General features: G+C 42.1%; 1 protein-coding gene across 1 annotated transcript; it reads left to right on the top strand.

The window, feature by feature from the left end:
• The first annotated feature begins 5,510 nt into the window (after window positions 1–5,510).
• vsx2 (visual system homeobox 2) lies at window positions 5,511–10,932 on the top strand. The gene is made up of 5 exons (XM_038967001.1): window positions 5,511–5,925; window positions 6,332–6,416; window positions 7,441–7,564; window positions 10,025–10,205; window positions 10,556–10,932. The coding sequence occupies exons 1-5, from the start codon at window positions 5,511–5,513 to the stop codon at window positions 10,930–10,932; spliced, it is 1,182 nt and encodes a 393-aa protein (XP_038822929.1).
• The last annotated feature ends 11,574 nt before the right edge of the window (window positions 10,933–22,506 follow it).

The raw sequence follows: 22,506 nt of genomic DNA, 5'->3' as shown, positions 1-22,506 counted from the left end.
CATGATGCAACAGTTTTTGGGGTGGAATCGAACTTTTAATTAGGGCAATAACTTCATGCCTGTGCCACTCCATAGACGCTTTCTGTTAGAGCACCTCTCTGGCTTTGGATGTAAGGAGCTCTGACATGAGAGTGCTTCCCCGCTACAAGGGAATTTTTCCATTTAATGAGGATTGGAAGTAGAGGCCCTACACAAAACGTTGCGTAAAAATAATATTTCTCATTGTCATCCCTTTTAATGAGAGTTGACATAATTACTAGGACCATTTCTTTTCTAATTAGCACACTTCCAGCGACGTCAGAGCTAGCGGCCAGGCAAAAAGGAAATCAGACAGGCATGCTGAATGGGAAACAAAAAGAAGTCCGTCCAACATAATTAGGTGAGACAATGCCTCAGACTGTTCCCGGCTGGAGATGTCGCAGGGGCTCTGGCCGCATTGGGGAGCGCTCACTCTCCACAAGTTACACATCTCCACAGGCCGCTAATAAGCCCCTAATTGTCTTTCCGAGTCACACGGACGGAGGCGCACCCCCTGCCTCTCGCACGTACCCAGCTTCACCTCTTGCAAAATACTGATTATTTATATAATTTCCCCGTTCCCAGACAGCGTGTGTGTTTTCCTGTGTGTGCTGGAGATTCCTGTGACAGGTTGGGTTGGGTGGGGGGAGTGGAAGTACAGCATGGCCTGATGGGAAGGAATGTAAGCTGGCGAAGGAGGGCAAGCTACTTATTTTACACCCACTGCATCAGGGTTTATTATAGTCTCCTGTAGTCTGTTTAATTGATCTGCTCTAGTCTAGTGTACAGTGTTTATTTTCTGTCAAATTTAACCACTACTAATGAAGTTTTACATCATTATAAGGGTGAAAAGTGAGTATGTAGCTCAGATACTGTAGAGCTGACTGGTTGACATGGCCTATTGCTGTGTTGGCTGGTTAACACTTGTTGATATTGACTGATGTACATTGATCAGTCTACTGAGTGTTGACACAGTAAGTGACCTGGCGTTCACAATATGGTGCAATCACTGGTGGCTGCATCTCATGCGAGGCTTCCGGTCCATTGGATGCTCCTTGAGAAACGGGTCATTCCCCATGGAGGGGTCGTCTATTCAGAGAGAACAAACTCCTCCATCCGTCAACAATACATCGCCCTGACCTCACCGAGCCTTGCTGCCCCGACAAACGTCAATTCGATGTTCCCTCAGGCCTTTAATTAGCTGTCAATTAGTGCAAATTAATCAACTCCTCGCCTAGTTAAGCAATGCCGGCAGGCAGCTCCCAAACACGCCATTGTAGAGGAGCCATGAGAACTGGAACTAGCAAACTCACTTTGCATCAGGGGGTTATCAAGCCCTCCGCAGCGCTTTGGGGAAAGAAAAAAAGCAGACCCTCTTGCAGTGTTTTAGTTTTCCCCTGACTCGGCACAAGATGTGTGCTGTCATCAGTACTGGCTCACTGTTTCAACACAGCTATAGAGTTAGGGGCCCGGGCTTGATTCAGCACTATAACAGGCTGAATCACAAAATGTGTTGGATTTACCTGCTGGCAGTCTTAGAGTAGAAAAATGCTGCTTTCATTCATATCTGCACAGTATAGCGCGACTGCAGATGTGTGCTGTGGGAGCGTCGGTGATCCTTCATTTTGATTGCATAGTATGACATATCAAGCTCAAGCAATCTACAGGGGTTGGGCTAATGCATGATACAGCCCATCACATAGCCCATTATCTAGTGACCTTCCTGTGGATTGAAAGTTATTTACTTATTCATTATTACAAATAGACTTCAAGCCTTTCCAATCAAAACGACTGCAGACTGAAGACTCAACTGGTATTTATTCAAAGGGGGAGGTTTTAATTTGCAACATTTAGATGCCTGGTGAAATGGGAAGTGATGCAGTTAAACACCCTCTGCTTTGACCTCTAGCCTATAGAGGTCAATACTTATTTTTTTCCCCACAGGACATCAGTTTGTCGAACACACTAGATAATCATGTTTGGAATGGAAATGTAATGTGTTTTAAAGCTAAAGCACACATTTGTTTATGTATTCCACTTTTCAGCCTTATATCATCCTCAGGCCATCCACTTGAGTTGGGATCTTGAACTATAGAAGTGTTTCTCATACCATTGTTTGAGGGCAATCTGGTTTACACAACATGACAACTCTCCCACTGCAAGATGGAAACAGAGGAACAGGGGGAAACAACAGATAAACACATTTTTGCAACAGCTGTTTGTTTGCCATTTAATCTGCAGCCTTTGGATGTTGTGGTCTTTGATGGGAAACCCAATATACACGAATGAGTGAACTAAAACTGCCTTTAATCTAGAACACTATTAGACCGTTCGCTCATCTGCATGTAAATCAGGGTGGAGTCATTTTGATATGGAGATGGGTTATTAAAAGCCTAGTGAGAGAGAGAGGGTCTCCAGCAACAATAAACAACAAAGCCTTGATAGATTGCAACAGAAGTGGTGGTGGAGTGAGGGCAGGAACCCGCGGTGTAATTGACAGGTCATCCTGACTCACGGTTCCATGTGAATAGATGGGTTTATCTCGACTGGCTGATGCGTCATTAGCATATTCCGATAACATTGATTTCTTCATTACCCGTAATGAAATTTTGACTTAATAGCCTCCTAATTAGTTTCAACTGGTCATCGAGTAATTGTGGCGGTAATATTTTTCTCCCTCTTAATCTGTGGCTCAATTTTTACTGTTTGATGTAAAATATGATTTTGCTGAACAGATTCGTTTTAGGTCTGGGCTATAGTTTACAATATTTATTTTGTTTTAACCTCTGTGTCTCTCACCCTATCGACTAGATCAGATATGAACGAAATCTAAATGGTCTGTAGATTAACTCAACTACAAAATAGGATGCCAGAATTGCCATTTCACCATTTTCTGGCGCACAAATTGCAATACCCTAATTGCTAGGCCTATTTATCTACATCGAAAGGGTGTTTTCTTCAAATGTGTAAGATGTAGTCCTATATAGGCTAATATCTTATATGAACCTCAATGTAGCCATGGATATGCCGTTATTAGCATGACATAAAACAGATACAGTCTGTAATGTCTTGTTTATAAATCTGATAACCCACACCAGGCATCAACGGGATTATCTCTCTGTCAATAGTCATGGCTGGACATCATACGTAAATTTCACATCCACAATAACAAGTTCCCATAGAATCCGCATGTAATTTCTTGTTGTGGAATAACTAAGTAGGCATACTAATTGTCCATTGTGTTTCATTGGCTGAAACCTTGTCAGTCACGTGACTTTAGATTTTTACAACTGTTTTTGCCACGCGCAAACGTTGCTTCCTTCCTCTGGCCCGCCTGACTCTCTGCCCGTCCCCTTTAAACCAGGACATGTATTCATCTATTACCACATGGCACTTAGATAAGATCTGAGTTTGCTTTGTCCCCCTCAAATAGTTTCTGCCCATTTCCATAAATGATCTGGGTGTAATTATCTGTGCAGATGTCCAAATTGTGCCACACACATCTCAAAACTCATCCAGTCTCTATGCGTAAAATGGTTGTATTAATTACTTGACCCATGGAGCTGTTCACAAGTAGGCCTAATCGTAAATATGCTCATCATACGGGCATGTATTTGTGTCCACGCAGTATTGACAAAAGAAGGCTGCCATATGTAAATATTTTCCAAATTGTAGTTTACATTTGAAATCATTATTCTGGTACTCTACAACTGCCCAATAGAATGTGATTAAACGTGTCGAAAACGATTTAATTATTTATTCATTATATTCAAAACTAACCAAGTATAGGCTACTTTGTAAATTGCACCAAATGTAGGCCTAAGTGTCCGATTTATTTAGCGGAAAAGACTCCTGATATTTAGGATGAAGAAGTATATTGGAAGGATAAAAGGGTGGCTATATCTAATTCATTGATGAACATTTTAAATTATAAGAAAAACGTCAATTTAATTTATACCAAATCAATGTTTTTCAAATAGGCAAATTCAATAAGATATAGGGAAAAATTGTCGAAATAGATCATTTTTACATTAAAATACAATAGGCTATATGTTCTCTCCATTAAAATATGAAACATAAACTGACTATCTAAACTAAGCGACTTGTGCATATAGAAAGATAAGCTGCAAAGCCTCCACACAGAGTTAAATTGTTTAGGATTGCAACGGGGATTAAAATGTGGATTGGATAAAATCCATTAGCAAGACAAATAGGGCCTAAAGAAAATTATGTAACACATTAAACATCCGATAAAATGGTGCAATGTTTGATAATGGTAATCATCTTTATTAATGTAATTGCACTTTATGAACATGCTTGGCATGCTCCCCAAATGACCCCATGCATCAATAACTATCCTTTTCTAAACGATTAAAAGTGATATAGGCTAGGCCTAATGTTGTTTTTGTTCGCATTAATAAACTTGAGAACGTTGTTTAGTAAATAGCTTCTAATAGGCCTACACGTTGGTAGCCCAGATTCTTTCCTAATTTTCCATTTATTTTACGAAATGTCCATCTCCATTAGTCTGTCTTGAATGCTGCTGTGAGATCAGTCTGTGGCGAGGCAGAGATGTGTTTTCGCGTCCAGCTGTCGTTATGGAGAGGCTTTGATTTCCATGTGATGGTTTCCTTGCCTCGGATCAATTATCCGTTCATGTGTGAGGCAAGGGATGGACATAGCGATCATAGAAGATGGAAATATCCACTAGAAGAGGCGACAGTAAGCCTAGTGGTTAGAGCATTGGGTAACCGAAAGGTTGCTAGATCGAATCCCCGAGCTGACAAGGAAAGAATCTGTCCTTCTGCCCCTGAACAAGGCAGTTAACCCACTGGTCCTAGGCCGTCATTGTAAATAAGAATGTATTCTTAACTGACTTGCCTAGTTAAATTAAGGTTAAAAAAAAGATGGAATGAAACATGCGTTTTATTTTTATGAAACTAAACTATTTTTACGGTAACTAAATCCAGGCCCGGATTCATTCAACCCGCGTCATATAGTTTTAATTATGCATGGCATTATAATATCAAGATCACGTTTAAATACCAGAATCATTTTTATATTCAATATACAGTATAAACGAATACACACGCTAGCCTACAAACGAAAAATATTTCAAAAGGCCTGTGGCTGCATTGATGCAATTTTTTTTCAATAAATTGGATGAATAGCATGGCTTTAACTCCGTCCACCTGTTTCATCCTCTTTATCCGCAGGCGTTTTGGGTTATCCTCACACTCTGGGTTATGTGCCCATAGCCTTAATATATCAGTTCTTAGCGAATAAACCATTTCCAAAGGCGCGTAATGCTTGATGCGCAGGAATCCCGAAAAATCCCTAGTAGTTGATTGGCTGCTGGGCTCTGACTCTTGTTGGGATGGACCTGTTTGATAAAAGAACCATTTTCAAGAGTCTGGAGTGATACATAGTGGATCGTGCACTGGGGACCGACCTGTGAGCCGCTAAAAATAGGGAATACTATCGAAGAGACCATGACAGGTAAACAAGGAGCTGTGCTATCTGAAACGTTGAATATATCCAAAACGTCCTCTCTCGGTGCTAACGGAGGTAACAGCCTGCACCAACAATCAAAGAACAGCGCCACGCACCCTCCCAGATGCACGGGATTCGGGATCCAGGAGATTTTAGGGCTGAATAAAGACTCTTCGGCAGTCCCGAGGAGCACCCTGCAGTCTCTGCCATCTGGCGCGCACCTGCTTGCCGCCAGGTCAATGCTTGGTACGGCTGGTATCGGAGTTGGGATGGGATTAATCGGGCCTGGAGGGATTCCGTCGTTCTACAGCCAACCAGCGTTTTTGGAGGTCCTGCAGGACGCGCAGAACGTTCACTTGCAGCCCCACAATAGAACTGTGGGACCTCTGGACCACAGCCAGTCCGCCAGTTCGGGTAGGAATTTCAGTCGTTGTCATTAGCCTGAAATAATAAGGACTTAACATATATACTTGTATTTATTAGAATAATAATTGTAATATTACTATTAGGCTGAACTATAAGGGACAACGGATAACCATTGGCTAATAATAATATAAAATAATAGCAATAGGCTACTTATGTCAGTAAGTAGGCCGTCATTGTAAATAAGAATTTGTTCTTAACTGACTTGCCTAGTTAAATAAAGGTTAAATAAATAAAAAATAGTTTAAAAAAATATAACAGTAACAAAATACAACGATAACATTTGTGTTGGAGAAATTGCACTCAATGTCATCACTAACAATTGTGATAACACATTGGAAATGATATAATGTCTCAAACGAGTCATTCACGTTGTCACGTTTTCTAATATTCACAGACTCAGAAGATTTTTCGTCAAACGAACGAAAACTCTCAAAGACCTCATTAAGCCAGAGCAAGAAAAGGAAGAAAAGACGGCACCGGTAAGCGGTGCATTCCAACACATGATATTATTGTTTTATCACAATGCTAATAACTTGTTCAATTTCTGAAGCTCGCGTGTTTCATAATTTTTGGTGTGGCCTAACAACACTCCTTTTTAGTATTACATTGTTTAGGCATTTTCAACTGTCTTAATTCAACAACAAGATTAGACTAGGATATCATTTGAAATTGTAGCCTGTGCTATTTACTGAGATGGTTTACAGGTTGTCAATGGCCATTAGGCTATCAATAACCTTATATACCTAACAAACATGGAATTAAATCGAATAGGGTCTAGGCCTATATGTTTGAAATTCAAGTTAATTAAACGCAATTAGGCAACTCATTGCCTTATTTCCCAATAGCCCTTGGTTTCAAATGTTTGACATGTTTCATAGCAAATACATAATATTTACGCCTCGTATTTTATTTCAAGTGTGAATTTACAGGCTAGCCTACTCTAACATGTCCGTCTTTTTTCATATATTTTTGTCATTCATTTTGATGTATATTTGTTTTGGGGTGTGAAAGCATTGGCCTATTTTAACCATCGAGTGTAGGCCTAATACACCATATGGACATAATGAATCCACTTATTTCTTGTAGCCTACTCACTGAATGCATGTAAAGGCTGCATGTTTATAGTCCTACACATTGGTTTCTGGGATACATCCACTGCCTCAAATAGGCTACTGAATAGGCCATTTTTAAAAATTGTAAACAAATAATAAGAGAATAAATAATCAAATCTAGCAGTTGCTTTTGGAGGCCATGTGAGTTAGTCTACTGTAGGTCTATTTCTAAAATGCACCATTGTTTTTAATGTACCTAAGATGAAATGCATACAGACAGACACCTTGGATAGATAAGATGTAATGAATGCATTGCCACCGTACAAATGAAGGTGTGCATTTGTACATCTGATCTGTTTGAAATAAATAATAGCCAACCGAGCTTGCCTATTATTCGCCTTTCGAACATTTTTCAATGTCCACAATTTACACATATTTCATATTTCTACAGAACCATATTCACATCTTACCAGCTCGAGGAGTTGGAGAAGGCCTTTAACGAAGCCCACTACCCTGATGTGTATGCACGGGAGATGCTGGCTATGAAAACAGAGCTTCCTGAGGACAGAATACAGGTATGACAGCAGGTTATAGCCTATTGTTGGCACTGTTGTTATTGTATCATGTCAGAGGAAATGTATTTTGTAACTGCAGTTCTTCCTCCCCTAAATAGCATTTAAATGTCTCAAAACAGCATTCTTCATGTTAATAATATTTTTTATTTGATTGGAATATCATGTCAAATATAGTTTTTTTATCTAATTCTCATTGTCCCTTGCAAGAAACTCAAATGTACTTATTATGTTACTCTCCAAAATACTTCCTACAGGAGAACCTGTGCTAATTGTAAAATGTATTTCTCCAATGAGATGTGATTATCAGTGACACATTAGGTTTTTTAACACATTTTCTGCATTTATATTGGAGCAAGCACTACTTAAGGTATACTTCAGGATTTTATCAATTAAGCCCTTTATCTACTTCCCCTGAGTCAGATGAACTCGTGGATACCATTTTTATGTCTCTGCATGTAGTTTGAAGGTAAGTAGCGTTAGTGCAATGACAATTTATAACTAGCGTTAGCGAATGCTAGTGGGTACCAAATACTTCCAGTCATTGCGCTAACGCTAGTTAGCAATGGCTTGCGAAACTACCTCTAACTTCCTTCATATTGGATGGCGAGACATCAAAATGGTATCCATGAGTTCATCTGACTCTGGGCAAGTAGATAAAGTGCCAACATTCATTGCAATAATCCCGAAGTAGCCCTTTAAACCACCACTGACATCTTCCACTGTACATTGGGACCATAATCTGCTTTTGATATGTATTATAATAATTTAGATAAGGTCTCTTACAAACAATTTAAGTCATTCATAAAGAAGGTCTATGGTATCAGGTGGTTTTTGCGTCCCCGGACAGAATAAAGGACATTGGTACCTGAATAGGTTTATGCAGTGTAGAACTATAGGCAGGTTTACCTTTGTTGCTTTAGCCTTGAAATTTAAATAGCCTGGGCCTAGGTTATAAAGCAGGCATCTAATAACCAATGAATGGCGTGGAAAATGAAAAGTAGAGTGATATAGGCTTACACTTGACGAAATAGTTAGCTCCTTAATGTTTTACGGAGGAGGCAAGTGAGCCCACATAAATTGACCAATAATGCCTATCTACCTGTCTGAACAAAGACACCTCTAGTTGTATCCTCGCCAGATAATCTCTCATTAGGTGTAGTTGGATGTGAAACAATTTGTTCTCGGACAAGAGCACTAACGACCTAATCAAGCTATCAAGGCAGAAGAAGATTGCGGTGTGACCTGGACCATCCATCTGGCCGAGCGGCGTTTAATTTCGTTCTCATTATGGCTCTTCGCCGCGAATAAATAATAAGGAAAAAAACTGTATTCCAATCCTAAATAAAATTAACATCCAATTTTCTCATACAGTCTAATTAGTTGAATCAGATGAGCATGCCTTGTTCCGGGGGGAAGCTGGCTCGAGACGCGGGGAGTTCAAATGATATAACTACATTGAATTTATTAGCACGGGTCAATAGTGCCGCTCCCCGGAGTCCCGCTCGTTTAATTTCCCGTGATATTTGCCCGCCTGTCCACCATCGATTGAGCTTGAAATTAACTTAGTTTTCAATCAGTCTTGGCGTGCCCTAGGGGCCGCTTCTGCTCGCAGCTTCCCCCTCAGCTTCCTTTGAGGGCCAGAGAAGCAATTTCTCATAAAAAAAAGTATATTGTATGAAATAAGGGCTATCATTAGAATTAACAGAAAAAGGTTTGAAATGGTTTTGTTAATTTTCAATTTAATGTCTGGTTCCCCTCCACGGTGGAGACATATCAGTGCTTGCCCCTCCTCTTTTGTTTTTTGCACTTTACACACAGCCATCAGATGTGGCCAAGTAGGCTGTTTAACAGCTCTGGGTTGTGCTATGAAATCCATTTGGCCTCTCACTGAGCTGACAGATAGCATGGGGCCCCAACCAGTGGTCATGGAGTTCCACATTTGGCATTGGGCAAGTTGATGTTTCACTGAACATCCATCCACACTACCCCAGACTGGGTGGAGATAGCCACATTAGGGGTCTTACAGAGATCTCAAAACAACACAACACTAGAGTGACTGAAATAAAACCAGAATTAGTTATGTTGTTTTCACAAATTATAGAACAGAATTGGCATGAAGGGCCATTGGGTCTTTATTTGGAACATCATTAGCGTTTCCAAAAGCAGCAGCTGGCGTCCACAAAAAAAAACACAAAACAGGTAACAAACACTGATACACTGATAGACAAGGACAGTCACACAAATGTAAAATACAACGATATACAACCAATAAAACAACAAAAGTTATACGAACAATTTTTCAAGAGTTGGACAACTGTGGCGCAATGTGATGGTAGTGCTAAAGCCTTTTAAGGTGGTGGTGTCTGTCAGTTAGAAGACTCATTGATGCTGCTAGTGTCAGTGTGTCTGAATATTGCTAGATTCAGTAGGTGGTACTTAATGACTCCTCCTGGGTTCCAGGTCTGGTTTCAGAACCGCAGGGCCAAATGGAGGAAGAGGGAGAAGTGCTGGGGTCGCAGCAGTGTGATGGCAGAGTATGGGCTGTATGGAGCCATGGTCCGTCACTCCATCCCCCTCCCGGATTCCATCCTCAAGTCCGCCAAGGATGGGATCATGGACTCTTGTGCCCCATGGCTGCTTGGTATGAGACTAATGTTTAATCTACAGCAGGTTTCAACCTCCATGCTTTGAATTAATTCTTGCTCTCATATATTCTCCACATTCTCCTTTTCTACTTGTGATTGTGGGGTGTGTTCTTCATCATTCAGGGCAGAGGGCAAATACTTTATTCTTGATTTCATCCTTTCATCAAATGGCTCTGAAATGATCAAGATATCATAATTTATATTTGGTAGGCTTACTTCTTGCCCAGTGGGGGAAAAAACTATACAGCAAGTATTGACTATCGGTCTACATTTATTATGCATCCTCAATTTGAAGATCATATTCCTATAGCTAAATCAGAACTATTTCTTTGTTTAATATTTTCAGTTGAAGATGGCTTTCCAATCAGCAGACGCTTTTCTAAATCCGAATACCCCCAATTCTTTACAGGGATGCACAAAAAGTCCATGGAGACCACGGTCGTCCAGCCAACAGGGAAGTTCGACATTCCCCAGCAGCCAGCCATTCAGAGAGGTGAAGAATGTGACGTGGAGGAGAAGAGGCCGGAGGGCAAGTCACCCATCTCCAAAGAGGAACTGAGGGAGAACAGCATCGCAGCACTCAGGGCAAAAGCACAGGAGCACAGTGCAAAGGTGCTCGGGACTGTTACATGTGAGAGACCAGAGAGCAAAGTGGAGAGACAGGCAGCAGAGGAAAAATCTAGTGGCCCTTTGAGTCCAGTGGAAGAGCCCAAGAGTCCATAGACCCTCACTTTGTAAAGACTTTGCGGTTCTCTTGACTGTTCTCTAAACATCTGTATGGACTCAACTAGATCTATCAGTATTATTCAGTGTTCCCTGAGGTTTTTACATGTTGAACTCATCCTAGATCTCTATTATGCTGTTTTAAAATGACCTTATTTAAACTGGTCTTCCTATTGGAGAGATAAGATAACTGAATTTGTCTCTTATTGACTAAGAAAAACACCAATGCACTTTCTGTCTTTCTTACTCCCCGACATTCATACATATATTGTTGCTTATATATTGTTAAAACTTGTTTAATATGGGGGTTAACATTACATACATATGTATATTGCTGACAACCCCTATAACTAGAAGATACCCACTTTACAAATGTCTCTCACTGAATATTCTTAAACTACTCATTCAGTATGCAAAGTGCATACTTGTGTTTGTTAGAATGAGCCAATTAGGACATTTGTTGATATATAGGTAGCCAATCTTTGAAAGTATACTGTATATTGAATTCACAGCATCCATAATATTGATGCTGACTGTGTTTCTTGTATAGTCGCTCCTTGAAGACTCATATTCAAGATTTTTCTTTGGGATGATGATGTATGAAAGGGAAAACATTATTCTCTTAAGAGGAACACAACAATTAAAAAGTTATCTTACCATGTTATTATGCTGTATATAATAAAGATAAAGATAGCTCACAAAGGCACTGTTAAAACATACTTTTATGTGGTCTTTAAATGTTTGCGTTTTTGTTTCATATTCTGAATAATATGCAATACAGAGTATAATTTTTTTTGTTGATGAGGTCTGCTGTTGCTTTATTTAGTGTTTTACCTAAACACAAAGCCAAGTGGCCAGGTGGACCTGCAAGAGAGAAGCTGTAGCTCAATAATTATCTACAGTATATTCTTCACTATATTTGTCTTCTCTTCTGTCCACTACCTGGGCATACTTATGCTGTTTCTGTCTTCAGTAAGTAGTAGTAAGTCCTGGACTGCTGTACCAGACAATGGATGCTCTAAAAACTACCAGAGTTCAAATCAAATTTTATTTGTCACACGCGCCGCATACAATGGGTGTAAACTTTGCCGTGAAATACTTTCTTACGAGCCCTTCCTAAAGATGCAGAGTTAATGCAAAAAATTAAATAAAAATTTGTAACAAAAGAGGAATAAAATACACAAAGATTAAGTTATATACAGAACCATATGCTCAAAGAACCATACATTTGTTATTACATAATGTTATTTCCTTGGTATTTCATTACTTTAAAATAAAGTTTCCTAAAATTTCAAACATGGTTCCATTTAGTACATTAATGGTAATGTTCTAGGAACGTTTTCCAACTGGTTTGACATTGGGAATGTAAGATATATCACAGCAGTTTAGATGGTACAATGATTCTCAACACTATATATGCTTGTTTTGTCACATAAACTGAAATTATGCGAACAATTCAATTTTTTAAATATATTTTGACCCCCTTTTTCGTGGTATACAATTGTTAGTAGTTACTCTTGTCTCATCGCTACAACTCCCGTACGGGCTCAGGAGAGACAAAGGTCGAAAGCCATGCGTCCTCCGAAACACAACCCAACCAAGCCACACTGCTTCTTAACACAGTGCGCATCCAACCCGGAAGCCAGCCGCACCAATGTGTCAGAGGAAACACCGTGCACCTGGCGACCTTGGTTAGCGTGCACTGCACCCGGCCCACCACAGGAGTCGCTGGTGCACGATGAGACAAGGATATCCCTACCGGCCAAACCCTCCCAGTCGCGGCCGGCTGCGACAGACCCTGGGCGCGAACCCAGAGTCGCTGGTGGCACAGCTAGCACTGCGATGCAGTGCCCTAGACCACTGCGCCACCCGGGAGGCCGAACTATTAGAATTTTAGCAACCAGGAAATGGCGGAGCGATTTCTGCATAGTGCATCTTTTAAGCATAACAATTCCTATAGTTTTTTTTCTCATAGTTCTATTTGTTCTCAGTACGTTCTCAGTACGTTCAGAGAACGTTAAAAAAATAGCATTCTTTTGTGGGATTTTCAGTACTTCAGAAAAACAATTGCCTTTGAAATGAGGTCCGTTTGAATAGACCAAAATTAACAGTTTTACATGAGTAAAAAATACATAGTTTACTAGGTCCATCCAGGTGGCGCAATGGACTTATTCCATAGATATAGAACAGAAGATCATAGGTTTGAATCTCACTGATGCTGTGCTGCAATGTTTGCATGATTAATGCCTAAGCAAATGAATTTCCATGTGTCCTATCTGTGCTTGGAGCTAACCTAAGCTAGCAGTGTTATTAAAAGTATTATTGAAACATTCAGTGAAAGTTTTAAGGAAGTTATTAAAAAACTCAAAATAACCTTTAATTTCTGTTGATAAAACCTCCCAGGAAAACTTTCAGGTAATTATAGTAAAACGTTAGGACGTCAGGACCTGCCTTCAACTAAAAATTAACATTACCATAACAGGCAAAATGTTCACTTCCATTCTCAGAACGTTATCGGTCAGAAAACATATGGCTTTATTCCCAGAACCAATGGGAAACCAAAAACCTACATTCCCACAACTTCCAAGGAACCAAATGTGCTAGCTGGGAGTACCATGTCACTGTGTAGGGGTACGAGGTACAGAATGTGAGGTAGATATGTACATAAAGGCAGGGCAAAGTGACGAGGCATCAGGATAAATAATAAGAAAGAGTAAAATAAAGAACAGAGTAGGAGCAGCTTATGATGTGTGTGTGTGCGTGTGCATGCATGCCTACATGCGTGTGTGTGCGTGATGTATGTGTGTGCATATGTAGTGTATGTGAATGTGTGTGGGTTTGTGTGAGTGTCAGTGTAGTGTGTGAGAGTGTATACATATGGTGTATATATAGTAAGTGTGAGTGTGCATAGACTCAGTGCAAGATAGGGTCAATGCAAATAGTTTGGGTAACCATTTAATTAGCTATTTAGCAGTCTTATGGCTATTTAGCAGTCTAATGGCTTGGGGGTAGAATCTGTCTCGGAGCCTGTTTGTACCATTTGCCGTTTTGTCCTTGTCATTCCCTGTGCAAGATGCTCCGTTGGTCATGCTGATTAGAAGGTGGCTAGCTGGTCCTATACCTGCATGCTCTGCCTGTTCCCAGGGAAGCCAAGTGCAGTATTTTGTTCTGCTGCCTATAATCCGTTGCAGTAGAGAGGCTTCAATCTCTCAGATTAAAGTATGGGGCCAGTGCATAAGGGTCATATCGGAGAGGGGAGCCAGTGAGAGCAGCTCAGATGAGGTGCGCTCAGCCTGTATTAAAGGCGCCTGCTCTGTTACTTAGCCAGAACCGTATCTGTCTCCATTAATGCTGTTTTATCCCGTTATTTTAGATGTTTAGATCACTTATCCATCCCAGTTTTTTTAAGTATGCACATACTGCTAGTTGAAATGCTGAACTGTCTTACATTCATTGGTTCATATTAGGTCAACATGATTTCAATTTAGAATAGATTTGGATGCAAGACAGAATCCATCAGATTGCATGTTGAATCAGATTCACTCTGAATGATCTATTAAATGATATATTACTGTATACTATTCTAAACCAGAGGTTTGAATAATTCAAGCCTTTTTGTATCTCTTGGGCTGATCTTTTTGTACTTCCTTTATGAAATTAACCATTCCAAGCCATTCATAACAAATATAGAACATTTCCATTGAGCAACAGGCAGATGAGTAGGCTGTCAGTAGGCATCATGATGTTTGCACACTGGATGCTTCCCAGATTAGAATCATATTTGGGTGCATTTACACAGGCAGTCCAATTCAGATTGTTTTCCCCCAATTATTAACAAAATAGCTGATCTGATTGGTCAAGACCAACTAGTTGAAAAATATCAGAATTGGCTGCCTAAACGCAGTCATCATGTCACAGGAGAGGGAAAATACAGTGTACCGTATATAGTGACACTGTCATTAAATTTACACTGTAAATTCAACCCTAATTTACTTAAATTTATCAGTGTAATCAGTGTAATCAATTCAATGACATCTGGTGTGATAATGCCTGGATTGTGTTAACAAAATTATGTTTTAGGAAACATCCTTTTCATTCATATTTGCCACTCTTGATTCAGTGGTTCAGTTTATTAGAAATGCCAGAAACTTCAGATCACATCCAACAAACGGTATTTTATACACATCTAAACCTTTGGAATATTTGGAATCTTAATAGCCACTCTGTTTGCTGGATCTAAATGAAAACACTCAGAGGGATAAACAAAATGAAGTTGGCATCCTGCATTTTAAAACTAGGCAAAAAAGTGAATGGATAAAAGTTTCATCACTTTGTTTGAACATCTGCTGTGGAGCTGAGATTTACCATTAGCTATTTGAGAGGATATTTTTCTGTCAGAAACTTTATGTGAACAGCTTTGTTGTTGAGTGAGTCATCTTTACAGTTTAGAGGGACAAAATTGTGTAATGACACGTTGTGGATCCTCAGAATCCTATAATACTGTTGGAAGAGCCGTATAGCAAATAGTGAACTGGACCCTTAGCCAGGATACATAAACTCACAAATTGAATATCTTGGGCTAAGAGATACGCAGAGTGAAGATTATTAATTTAAGTGCAAAGCTATTTAATCCTTTGAAAGTGCAATGGATGCTTATGAGGGATCATATTTGTTGACGAGAAAGCTGTTTATATTAGATATGTCATTTATCATATTTCTCCTGATGGACAGATGAAACTCCAGTTCTTCAAACTGTAAGATAAGAGGTTTTATGTAAAATAGTCTTCTTAACACAACATTAAAAAACAATTTCTTCTGAGTGATTGTCTTTGTCAAATAATACATGAAGTACAAGAAAAAAAGAGTTAATCAATGAGAAAAGGCAGCTATAGCTCATAAGCCATGTTACAAATGGCACATTAGGGTTGAATGGAGATGAAACACCAACATAATTTCCTATGGCAACAGCTCTGCACATAGCAGCTCAGAACAGCAGCATATGAAAGTGACCATTGCAAGATCATTATATGTCAATAACCCATTTCCAGTCCACCATCTCATTCCACCAGTCTGTTCATTTAGGAGATAAACTGCACTGCAAAGAGAGGGCTAAACATTCTGTACCCCTGTTCATCACAAGAGCAATTCAGACTTCACTATCTGTCTATCACTGGCCTTAGCTGGAACTTCAGCTGGAACTTCAGAAAGACCTTTTATGGTTGGTTGAAGTGAATTGACTTCATAAACTAATGTAAACTTCATAAAATCATTGCTATATCTGTGAATTATATTTATATTATATTATACGCAGTTGCTTGTGAGTTGACATAATGTGACCGCAGCCCTATTTGCCAATGGAATTAAATGTAATGTTATTCTGCCCTCTGTTGGGTACTTTGGGGAATGCATGCATCTAAAGCAGTGTTTCACTGATGGTGAGATGAAGGGTTTGGAGGAAAACAGTTCTTATACTCTTATAATATATGTCTGTTTGTGGTCAATATGCTCCAGAGGGAGCAAAATAATAAAGTCCAGCTAAACATTCAACCTCATGCATATGTCCGGTTAGGTATGAATTCTACCTAAGCTTGCTGTTCTTTGTTTGCTTGTTGTTTTCAACACTGTTGAGATTAATCACACTTTTTTAATGTATGATTGTTTTCCTCATATCTTACAATGCGGGGCGGCAGGTAACCTAGTGGTTAGAGCATTGGACTTGTAACCGAAAGATTGCAAGATGGAATGCCTGAGCTGACAAGGTAAAAATCTGTCCTTCTGCCCCTGAAAAAGGCAGTTAACCCACTGTCCCTAGGCTATCATTGGAATAAGAATTTGTTCTTTACTGACTTGCCTAGTTAAAAGAATGCTGTCCATCAGGTGGTAAGAGAAGCTTGAGAAAATGGATCCTAGAAAGGAAAGGAAGGGTTAAATATGTGGCATTGACCACAAGGTGGTAATCTTGAGCTAAATATGACATTGAAAAGGAAAATGGAATTAATGACATAAAACAGTAAACATTTGAGAGCCTGTCTTTGGAAATTATTTATGTAAATTGCATAATACATAAAAAGTATTTTATACTGAACAAAAACACAACATGCAACAATTTCATCAATTTTACTAAGTTATAGTTCATATACGGAAATCAGTCAATTTAAATAAATGCCTTAGGCCCTAATCTATTGATTTCACATGACTGTGAATACAGATACGCATCTGTTGGAAAAAGATACCTTAAAAAAAAGGTAGGGGTATGGATCAGAAAACCAGTCAGTATCTGGTGTGACCATTATTTGCTTCATGTAGAGCAACACATTTCCTTTTGCATAGAGTTGATGTTGATCAGGCTGTTGACTGTGACCTGTGGAATGTTGTCCCACTCCTTTTCAAGTTGCTGGATATTGGCAGGAACTGGAACACGCTGTCGTACACGTTGAACCAAGCATTCCAAACATGCTAAATGTCTGGTGAGTATGCTGGCATGGAAGAACTGGGATATTTTCAGCTTCCAGGAATTGTGTACAGATCCTTGCAACATGGGGCTGTGCATTATCATGCTGAAACATGAGGTGATGGTGGCGGATGAATGGCACGACAATGCAAAACAATTACAATCTCGTCACGGTACCTCTGTGCATTCAAATTGCCATCGATAAAATTGAATTGTGTTTGTTGTCTGTAGCTTATGCCTACCCATACCATAACCCCACCGGTCACCATGGGGCACTCTGTTCACAACGTTTGGCATCAGCAAACCGGTCTGCAGTTGTGAGGCTGGTTGGACTTACTGCCAAATTCTCTAAAACCATGCTAGATGTGGCTTATGGTAGAGAAATTAACATTGAATTACCTTACAACAGCTCTGCTGGACATTCCTATAGTCAACATGCCAATTGCATGCTCCCTCAAAACTTGAGACATTTGTGGCATTGTGTTGTGTGACAAAACTGCACATTTTAGAGTGGCTTTTTATTGTCCCCAGCACAAAGTGCACCTGTGTAATGATCATCCTGTTGAATCAGCTTCTTGATATGCCACACATGTCAGGTGGATGGATTGTCTTGGCAAAGGAGAGAAGTTCAGTAACAGGGATGTAAACAAATTTGTGCACAACATTTTAGAGAATTAAGCTTTTTGTGTTTTGAAAATTTCTGGGATCTTTTATTTCAGCTCATGAAACACTTTACATGTTGTGTTAATATGTTTGTTCTGTCTATTTACTCTGTTACACTGTAGGGTAAGGGTTGAGCCATACATGATACTAATGTTCTAATAAATGAATGAACCAGGTACTCCATGAAGCTAGGGTTAAGGTTAGGATTAGGTTTAGAGTTATGTCTAAAGTGAGGGTTGAGCATGGTTGTGGACAAAAGACTAGGGTTAGGGTTAGGGCTGAGCTGAGGTTTGGACATGATGCTAGGGTTAGGTTTAAGCTGGGGTGTGGACATGAAGCTAGGGTTAGGGCTGAGCTGGGATGTGGACATGAAGCTAGGGTTAGGGCTAGGGCTGAGCTGGGGTGTGGACATGAAGCTAGGGTTAGGGCTGAGCTGGGGTGTGGACATGAAGCTAGTGTTAGGGCTGAGCTGGGGTGTGGACATGAAACTAGGGTTAGGTTTGAGCTGGGGTGTGGACATGAAGCTAGGGTAAGGGCTGAGCTGGGGTGTGGACATGAAGCTAGGGTTAGGGCTAGGGCTGAGCTGGGGTTTGGACATGAAGTTAGGGTTAGAGCTGAGCTGGGGTGTGGACATGAAGCTAGGGTTAGGGCTGAACTGGAGATTGGACATGAAGCTAGGGTTAGGGCTAAGCTGGGGTGTGGACATGAAGCTAGGGTTAGGTTTGAGCTGGGGTTTGGACATGAAGCGAGGGTTAGGGTTAGGGTTGAGCTGGGGTGTGGACATGAAGCTAGGGTAAGGGCTGAGCTGGGTTGTGGACATAAAGCTAGGGTTAGGTTTGAGCTGTGGTTTGGACATGAAGTTAGGGTTAGGGGTGAGCTGGGGTGTGGACATAAAGCTAGGGTTAGGTTTGAGCTGTGGTTTGGACATGACGCTAGGGTTAGGGCTGAGCTTGGGTGTGGACATGAAGCTAGGGTTAGGGCTGAGCTGGGGTGTGGTCATGAAACTAGGGTTAGGGCTGAGCTGGGGTATGGACATGAAGCTAGGGTTAGGGTTAGAGTTAGGGTTAGGGCTGAGCTGGGGTGTGGACATGAAGCTAGGGTTAGGGCTGAGCTGGGGTGTGGACATAAAACTAGGGTTAGGGCTGAGCTGGGCTGTGGACATGAAGCTAGGGTTAGGGCTGAGCTGGGGTGTGGACATGAAACTAGGGCTAGGGCTAAGCTGGGGTGTGGACATAAAGCTAGGGTTAGGGCTAGTGCTGAGCTGGAGTGTGGACATGAAGCTAGGGTTAGGGTTAGTGCTGAGCTGGGGTGTGGACATGAGCTAGGGTTAGATTTGAAGTGGGAATTGGAAATGAAGCTAGGGATAGGTTTGAGCTGGGATGTGGACATGAAGCTAGGGTTATGTTTGAGCTGGGATGTGGACTTGAAGCTTGGGTTAGGTTTGAGCTGGTGTGTGGACATGAAGCTAGGGTTAGGTTTGACCTGGGATTTGGACATGAAGCTAGGGTTAGGGCTGCGCTGGCGTTTGGACATGAAACTAAGGTTAGGGCTGAGCTGGGGTGTGGACTTGAAGCTTGGGTTAGGTGTGAGCTGGGGTGTTACATGAAGCTATAGTTAGGTTTGAGCTGGGATGTGGACTTGAAGCTTGGGTTACGTTTGAGCTGGGGTGTGGACATGAAGCTAGGGTTAGGTTTGAGCTGGGATGTGGACTTGAAGCTTGGGTTAGGTTTGAGCTGGGATGTGGACATGAAGCTAGGGTTAGGGCTGAGCTGGGGTGTGGACTTGAAGCTTGGGTTAGGTTTGAGCTGGGGTGTGGGCATGAAGCTAGGGTTAGGTTTGAGCTGGGGTGTGGACATGAAGCTAGGGTTATGTTTAAGCTGGGATGTGACTTAAAGCTCGGGTAAGGTTTGAGCTGGGATGTGGACATGAAGCTAGGGTTAGGTTTGAGCTAGGGTGTGGACATGAGGCTAGGGTTAGGGCTTTTGCTGAGCTGGGGTGTGGACATGAAGCTAGGGTTAGGTTTGAGCTGGGGTTAGACATGAAGCTAGGGTTAGGTTTGAGCTGGGGTGTGGACATGAAGCTAGGGTTAGGGCTGAGCTGGGGTGTGGACATGAAGCTAGGGTTAGGGCTGAGCTGGGGTGTGGACATGAAGCTAGGGTTAGGGCTGAGCTGGGGTGTGGACATGAAGCTAGGGTTAGGTTTGAGCTGGGGATTAGACATGAAGCTAGGGTTAGGGCTGAGCTGGGGTGTGGACATGAAGCTAGGGTTAGGGTTAGGGCTGAGCTGAGCTGAGCTGGCGTTTGGACATGAAGCTAGGGTTAGGTTTGAGCTGGGGTGTGGACAATGATCTAGGGTTAGGTTTGAGCTGGGGTGTGGACATGAAGCTAGGGTTAGGTTTGAGCTGGGATGTGGACATGAAGCTAGGGTTAGGGCTAGGGCTGAGCTGGGGTGTGGACACGAAGCTAGGGAAAGGTTTTAGCTGTGGTTAGACATGAAGATAGGGTTAGAGCTGAGCTGGTGTGTGGACATGATCCTAGGGTTAGGTTTGAGCTGGGGTGTGGACATGAAGTTAGTGTTATGTTTGAGCTGGGGTGTAGACATGAATCTAGGGTTAGGGTTAGGGCTGAGCTGGGGATTGGACATGAAGCTAGGGTTAGGGTTAGGGCTGAGCTGGGGTTTGGACATGAAGTTAGGGTTAGTGCTGAGCTGAGGTGTGGACATGAAGCTAGGGTTAGGGTTAGGGCTGAGCTGAGCTGAGATGGGGTTTGGACATAAAGTTAGGGTTAGGGCTGAGCTGGGTTGTGGACATGAAGCTAGGGTTAGGTTTGAGCTGGGGTGTGGACATGAAGCTAGGGTTAGGTTTGAGCTGGGCTGTGGACTTGAAGCTCGGGTTAGGTTTGAGCTGGGGTGTGGACATGAATCTAGGGTTAGGTTTGAGCTGGGATGTGGACATTAAGCTAGGGTTAGGTTTGAGCTGGGGTGTGGACATAAAGCTAGGGTTAGGGCTGACCTGGGATGTGGACATGAAGCTAGGGTTAGGGCTAGGGCTAAGCTGGGATGTGGACATGAAGCTAGGGTTAGGGCTGCGCTGGGGATTGGACATGAAGCTAGGGTTAGGGCTGAGCTGGGGTGTGGACATGAAGCTAGGGTTAGGGTTAGGGCTGAGCTGAGCTGAGCTGGCGTTTGGACATGAAGCTAGGGTTAGGTTTGAGCTGGGGTGTGGACAATGATCTAGGGTTAGGTTTGAGCTGGGGTGTGGACATGAAGCTAGGGTTAGGTTTGAGCTGGGATGTGGACATGAAGCTAGGGTTAGGGCTAGGGCTGAGCTGGGGTGTGGACACGAAGCTAGGGAAAGGTTTTAGCTGTGGTTAGACATGAAGATAGGGTTAGAGCTGAGCTGGTGTGTGGACATGATCCTAGGGTTAGGTTTGAGCTGGGGTGTGGACATGAAGTTAGTGTTATGTTTGAGCTGGGGTGTAGACATGAATCTAGGGTTAGGGTTAGGGCTGAGCTGGGGATTGGACATGAAGCTAGGGTTAGGGTTAGGGCTGAGCTGGGGTTTGGACATGAAGTTAGGGTTAGTGCTGAGCTGAGGTGTGGACATGAAGCTAGGGTTAGGGTTAGGGCTGAGCTGAGCTGAGATGGGGTTTGGACATAAAGTTAGGGTTAGGGCTGAGCTGGGTTGTGGACATGAAGCTAGGGTTAGGTTTGAGCTGGGGTGTGGACATGAAGCTAGGGTTAGGTTTGAGCTGGGCTGTGGACTTGAAGCTCGGGTTAGGTTTGAGCTGGGGTGTGGACATGAATCTAGGGTTAGGTTTGAGCTGGGATGTGGACATTAAGCTAGGGTTAGGTTTGAGCTGGGGTGTGGACATAAAGCTAGGGTTAGGGCTGACCTGGGATGTGGACATGAAGCTAGGGTTAGGGCTAGGGCTAAGCTGGGATGTGGACATGAAGCTAGGGTTAGGGCTGCGCTGGGGATTGGACATGAAGCTAGGGTTAGGGCTGAGCTGGGGTGTGAACATGAAGCTAGGGTTAGGGCTGAGCTGGGGTGTGGACATGAGCTAGGGTTAGGTTTGAGCTGGGGTGTGGACATGAAGCTAGGGTTAGGTTTGACCTGGGATGTGGACTTGATGCTCGGGTTAGGTTTGAGCTGGGGTGTGGACATGAAGCTAGGGTTAGGCTTGAACTGGGATGTGGACATGAAGCTAGGGTTATGGTTAGGGCTGAGCTGAGCTGGGGTTTGGACATGAAGTTAGGGTTAGGGCTGAGCTGGGGTGTGGACATGAAGCTAAGATTAGGTTTGAGCTGGGGTGTGGACATGAAGCTAGGGTTAGGCTTGAACTGGGACGTGGACATGAAGCTAGGGTTAGGGTTAGGGCTGAGCTGAGCTGGGGTTTGGACATGAAGCTAAGATTAGGTTTGAGCTGGGATGTGGACATGAAGCTAGGGTTAGATTTGAG

The sequence above is a fragment of the Salvelinus namaycush genome, chromosome 28 (assembly GCF_016432855.1).
Source record: "Salvelinus namaycush isolate Seneca chromosome 28, SaNama_1.0, whole genome shotgun sequence".
Taxonomy (NCBI): Eukaryota; Metazoa; Chordata; class Actinopteri; order Salmoniformes; family Salmonidae; genus Salvelinus; species Salvelinus namaycush.
This window is presented reverse-complemented; position numbering and strand designations above follow the sequence as displayed.